General features: G+C 33.3%; 1 protein-coding gene across 1 annotated transcript in view; it reads left to right on the forward strand.

The window, feature by feature from the left end:
* RBFOX1 (RNA binding fox-1 homolog 1) overlaps positions 1 to 6,749 on the forward strand; it is a 420,473-nt gene that overhangs the window by 375,130 nt on the left and 38,594 nt on the right. Inside the window, exon 10 of the mRNA XM_072418902.1 lies at positions 1,732 to 1,814. Within this exon, the coding sequence (XP_072275003.1) occupies positions 1,732 to 1,814 (83 nt within the window). The remainder of the gene's footprint in view (positions 1 to 1,731; positions 1,815 to 6,749) is intronic.

Below are 6,749 nucleotides of genomic sequence, written 5' to 3' on the forward strand. Positions count from 1 at the left end.
AAAAAAAACTGTAAAAGCTCCTTTAAATCAAGTGACTCAAAATTGTTTCCAATTGACTATGAATTAATCAATTGTGCACCTTGAGTTCTATTTTTTATGTTACAGCGTAACATTTAGTCTCCTCTTCTTCTGTTCTCTACTATTGATCATAATGTACACTGTAAGCACTGTGCAATTGTGGGAGATTAATTGCAGGATCACATCAGAAGTCACTTGGGTGCAGTTTGAGTATCTGATCTTAGAAAACTGTCATTTTATGTGGATCATTTTTTTTTGTTGCACTTGTGGAAATATAATAACAATTACACAAATCATTTGGGCTTTAAATGAAAGGTTCACTCCATAATAGCATAATGGAAAATGTAGCCATATGTCATATACCACACTATACATATTATGAATGTTGTAACCTTTTACCTTTTAATGAGTTTAAGGATGACAGGGCATGGGGTCCTATGAGACTATTGGGTGCTCTGAAAAAAGGAATGGGGAGTTCTAATTGGAATACAAATTGTGTTTGTTTTATCCGAGGAAACTGGCCTCTGTTTGTTAATTGGCATGCTGAGATCATTTTGAAATGGTTGATATAACATTGTGGCCCACTGAAGAAGCTCTGCTATTTTCAAAGATTGATAATTAATGCATCACTGAACACAGTTCTTTGAAATACAGCATTTGTTTATCCTCCTTGCTTAAATTAGTAGCTGCAATTACTTTTACATAAAATGGAATGTTAATTTGTAAAAAAGAAAAATTTTAACTGCCAAACAAAGCAAAATTGCTATTTTTGCAAGTTTTATTCTTTAAACAAAATGTATTTATTTATTTATGAAACTGCACCAAGTGTGATTTAAGCTTTAACAGCTAACACACACACAAAAACCCAATGTACTATATTAGATTATCTTATTTCATGGGAATTCACACAATATATTATCATGATTATTTTCTTTCTGATGCTTTTTTCATCGTAATACTTGAAATCTGCTTTCCTATATGTATTCTGTCACCCTTGATGATGTGACATGACCCAAGTCTTTAACTGAAAAGACGATTTCTGCAGTAAAATGCCACGGGAAATTCAAATTTCTTTATTTTTTTTACAAAATGTTTAAAAGTATTTGCTCGTTGTGTGCACATTTGGTGTATGTGTACCCTTATCACTTAAAGTAGGTTAATAATCCAAACAGAATAAGGTCAATTACAAATCACATATTATTTCCCATTTTCCCATGTTGGTAAATACAACCCATCAAAAAGAATGTAAGAGCCTGAAATCGCTTAAAGTCTATTAACCTCTCTGGTTGTATCCCGGAGTGTGGCTCTGGGTTTATTTTCAGTACCAAAAGCGGTAACCCCGAGCCACACTTAGGGTGACATTGTAAAGGGCTTACCTGGTCCCCACAAGCCCGCTGTGTCCTCTGACGATACCCACCTGGCACCTGTGTCCCCTGGCCTCGCGTCCCCGGTGTGATCAATGGGACGTGTGAGCGTGCAGCAGCAGTGTGCTGGGGGGGCGTAACTTGCTGGGATATTTAAAACAATGTACGGCTTTGACTTACTGACAGCCATGGAGGTTTTTTGTATATATTAAATATGCTTTATTTGGTAAACATACATAATAACTGACTTATGCTTTCTTTAACTGCCTTTATCATTATTTTCATAATTATAATTATAGTTATAGTGATTTCGTTTCTTGCAATAAATTAAAAATGATTTGTTGTTACATTTGATCTTCTTTTCCAGGGTGGTTATGCAGCCTATCGATATGCCCAGCCTGCAACGGCTACTGCAGCTGCCTACAGTGACAGGTATGAAGGGATATTAAACTTTTAAATAAAAACTTTAATCATTATTTGGTGAAAAAATAATAAGCTGTTTATATACTCCATTTAAAATATCTTGGGAGCATGAAAACATAGAAGGGTACTTTTTTTTTTTTTTACTACAAAAGTACATACAAATGTTTATATTTCAAACTTTTAAATAGGGTACAAAAAGTTTTTAAAAAGCCATGGGTAAATAAACTTTAGGATTTTTTTTAGTTTTAACAACATAAATCTAGTGCTGTGAGTCTCATCTATTAAAGCTTTCAAAGACTGGACATGGGAGAACCTGGGTGATACAGCAAACCTGAAATAGATCTAGTACAAGATTGAGAACATTTGCCAACTAATAGCAAATGATTTTTATGAAATTCATTCCAGGTTGGTTACAGCTTATTAAATCCAACACATTATGTATACATACTACTATGTTATCTTTCAACCTTTACCTGTCTGTGGCCTCTTTATATTATTGTAATTTTATAGAATACAGAAATAGAATAATCAACCCCAAGCAGTTTTTTCTTTTACACATGAGTCTGGGGCCTAATGCAGTCATCAAGATAGTCCTCTGTACAAGCACAAGTTAATATATTCTGGATACAGATAATGCTATGAATGTTTTCACAACTACAGCATGTTTGGGAGGAGGCTTATGGTTGAAAGGCTGTGATAGGCGGGTTTTTTCTCCCCGGCAATCATAGTCACTTGCAAAATTGCCAGCTGCTAATAAAAGGTAGAGTGAATCCCATGGGGAAGAAATTGTCACTGCTATTAAAAAAATGTTGTTTTAGAGGTCAATAGTGCCAAGTCACAACATCCAAAATTCATATCCTAGTTTTATAACATATTGGCTTATTAATAAAATTGCAGACAGGGACACAAACAGCATGTTTGAAGGAACAGGAAAGTTCAGTGATAGCTCGGCGAAGGCTGCTGATGCAGCATAAAAGTTATACAAATGGTGTAATATTGGTGTTACAGAAAAAAAAATGCCTTATTTGAAAAATCGATAGAAATCTACTTTGGGCAAATGTCTAGTAATGACTTGATGTTAATAATCTCTATAATAAAAAAGTAGAAAATATGTAAATAAGCAAGTTCTAAAATATAAAGTCAATTGGGGTCTTTATGAAGTTGAGAAAAGTTAATATAAGACATAGTTTCTAGAAATATTAGCTAGTTGCTGCTTAAAAGTCTGATTCAAATGCATTAAATTTATTTGATTTTAAATTTTGTATTCTGATTTAGCTCATAATCTACATTATTTAAAAGGCATTGTATTGACCTACTAAAGAATACATAAGCACCACAAAAACATATTAATAAAAAGTGGTGGAGTGCAATCAAATATATGATAAATATAAATGATCCCAGATGTGGAAGATAAGAGGAATTTATTAACAAATTAAACATGAAATTCAATTTTTTGTTGAGTATTTAGGCCAGGATTGCATTATAGTCCTACTACACAGGGGTAATAAATATGAAAAGATATTACATATGTATTATAGAATATTTACCTGTGATCTACAGGTATTCAGGTATGAGTTACGAACATCTGAGTTACATACAACTAGTACATACAAACCCACAACGGTCTCCACTGTGCAATATTGACTTTTTCCAATAGGTGTCGCTATACCCAACAGAGCCAGCAACTACTGTATTTCCCTGTGCAATATTGGCATTCCCCTCTAGGTAGCGCTATACTAGACAGCAACCTCCAGCCCTGCAGTCAGGGGGATTTTCGTTCACAATTACTACACTTCCTGTCCTGTTCATTCTAGATAACAAGATTTTGTCTGTACTGTACATTCGTAACGGAGAATATAAATATCCCTCTCATCTTTATTTTCCCATGTGTAACACCAGTGGTTCTGGATTTTATTATCTGTGGTTGTTCCATCCAATACAAGTCTGACATCTTCTACCATGCTTGTTTAAGGGTGAACAGCTGTTTAGGCATTTAAAAGAAAGTTAGGTATCTACATAAAGGTAAAAAAAAATAATATGTTAAGACAAATATTTGTCCAAGTTGCATTTAATTAAAAATGTACCCTGTTATAACTTACATACAAATTCAACTTAAGAACAAACCTACAGAATCTTGTTCGTAACGCAGGGACTGTCTGTCTTGGAATACAGCTGGTCTAGGATTGAAAACATTTGCTAACAAATAGCAAATTACTTTTAAGAAGTCCATTCCAGGTTTGCTTGATCACCCAGGTACACTAATAAAAGTGTATCTTCTCCAGCCTTGGAGAGCTTTAATAAAACCGACCCAATGTTTGTTTTTAGCCAGCAAAATTTATTTTGTGCTGGCCATGTTCATGAGTATAGAACCATCTCTAGCTCAAATATAGTTAGAAAAAGATGGTTTTTGATTTTATTGCTTATGTTAATTAAAAAAAATATTGCATTTATTTTGATATTTGAGAAAACATGAGTGCTATTATTATAGGAATGCTTATTTATTAAAGTACATGTATGTATATACATGTAGTATATTTAAAAATGGATGTTGCTTAATGTGCATTGCATGGATGTACACAATCATTTTTATGGCACAGAAGATAATTTTACAAAAAAAAGAAAAATACTGCATGAATGGTTGTTGACGCATGCTGTGTCAGAAAGGTAAGAAGACCAAAGTTATATGCTGATTTGAATTTATTTTAATTTTTATGGGAAATTGCTCAAGTGGTTGTCTTTGTCATAGATGTAGATTAATACGCAATAACATTTTGTGGAAGTGCTATTCCATTTTATATGGTATAAATGCTAGCATGTTTAAGTGTTTTGATTGCTGAAAAGAAGTATTTTTTTTCAGATAATTTTTGTGACTAATGACAATAAATGCTCCGCTATAATGTGGCCGTGCATGCCTAAAGTGTTGTATCCAACTTTTTGCATGTACAGTCTATTTAGATTTCAGCTATTATATGTGTTAAAAGTAAATGTATGCATATGATAATAAAGAAAAGTGCATGTATTAGTTCTAAACTTGACACCCCTATGTAATGTGATCATGCAGAATGCTGTTAGGCCCACTGCTTTTTTAAAACTGTACATAAAAACAATAAAAAGACATCACATTTTTGTTGCATACTTGTAAAATGAGGATTACTGCATTTGTATTGTTTTTTACCTTAGTGATATAGCTGTTATTTTTTATTGTTGCAATCGTCTCATAGAATCAGAAACCCTGTTTTCCCCTGTTAAAGCAAATTGTACCAGGGTTTTTTTTTGTCTTCCTCTGGACCAACTATGTCTTATAGGGTTTTATATCTGGGATATGTTTATTTCCCTGGTGGTTTAACTTGATGGTCTTTTTTTAACCTGACTTCCTATGTAACTATGTAATTGTCAGCGCTTTTACTAATTCAAAGACTTCAGAGGAAGCTTCTTTTGCAGTGTAGTCCAGTTGTATGTTCTCCTTGCAATATAAGGGAAACAGAGAACAATAGTAATAAGCGATCAAGCTTCTAGTATACAACAATCTTCTATACAGGGTTATACAAACTGCAAATAATAGCATCAAGTAATAGTTCTGTGGTCCAAAAAAATTCCCCTTTTGTGTGTTACCTTTAAATTATTATACTTAATTATATAGAAACAAATATGGAGTGTTGTTGGTGGAAAGATTATTATTAGCTCCAAATAGTTATACTGAACCATTGAATGTCAAATTCTTTATACTAGCAAATAAAATACTTAGGAGCATATGAATTATTGCAATGGGATAATGGTTTGATTGCATTTGTTGCATGAAAATGTATTAGTATTTTAGGGATTTTTGGGCTGATTCAGGTTATCATATATTTGTTCAAACATATTTTCTGCAGCAACATCAACTGTTGTTTTGCTATGCCTTCTTGAACCCTATGCTTACTTTTTATGCCTGCCAAATGGGCATTTTCATTTTGTTAACACCTTCACATGACTGGCAATTGGGGACAGAATGATTTTGATTTGTTTATAGGTGCCACAATCTAAACTTTTTAAATTTGAACACAAAACTTGTTGACATACCGATCATCTGGTTTATTATCCGGTCTCAAGTATTTACTTAATCTGTTTACAGAAAGTGTCACATATACTTTTGTATTGCATATTTATGAGATTAAACAGTGCAAAATATTTTGTTATTTTTATAGTTTTTTTTATTTTATTTTTACAAATAAATATATAAAAAGTATACTTCCAGTCCTAACTGAGACTCCAGTGTTTTGACCCCAATGAGTTAGCCATTAACTGAGTTCTAACAGCAAATTTCATTTATTTATTTATATACTGGGGCATTGTGTTTCCTTTTGCCTCAATCATCAAACACAACCCTCATGTACAAAAACTAATTGGTTGCGGCTGCTCTTCATAATATGGATACTTGGAAAATCTTGCAGAATACAAGATTCTGTATCTTTGCATGGTTATGCCCACTGTGGCATCTGAGGAGCCCGGTGGTAAGTTGCAAACTAGTTGCAATCATATCCCGTCAAAATCCCTAGCAGCCTATTGTTAAGGTACCTGTGTGTGTTAATGATTGAATATAAATTACATCTCCTTATATGGTACCAAACACATATGAATTATGCATCATTTGTTTTTTATTTCTTTTATACTTTGTTGCAATATAAGCAAAAAATAGCACAGGGACTATCAGGCCAATATTTGCTTTTGCTGCTGTGCTTCATGACCTTCCCTTGGCAAGCTACTTGCCCTGCCATACATTTCACAGTGGAAAGTATATTTGCATTTTAATTGTGATTTCCCACATGAATAATAAATAAAAAGGGAGGTTAAACATGCGATTGCCTGCGTCACAAATACAGACGTGAAAAGGGCATTTTATGTAGCCCGGCAAGTTTAGTAGCTCAGGAAATGAACTGTGTAGAATTTTAATCATAATAAGCTACA

Source organism: Pyxicephalus adspersus, chromosome 7, assembly GCF_032062135.1.
Source record: "Pyxicephalus adspersus chromosome 7, UCB_Pads_2.0, whole genome shotgun sequence".
NCBI lineage: Eukaryota > Metazoa > Chordata > Amphibia > Anura > Pyxicephalidae > Pyxicephalus > Pyxicephalus adspersus.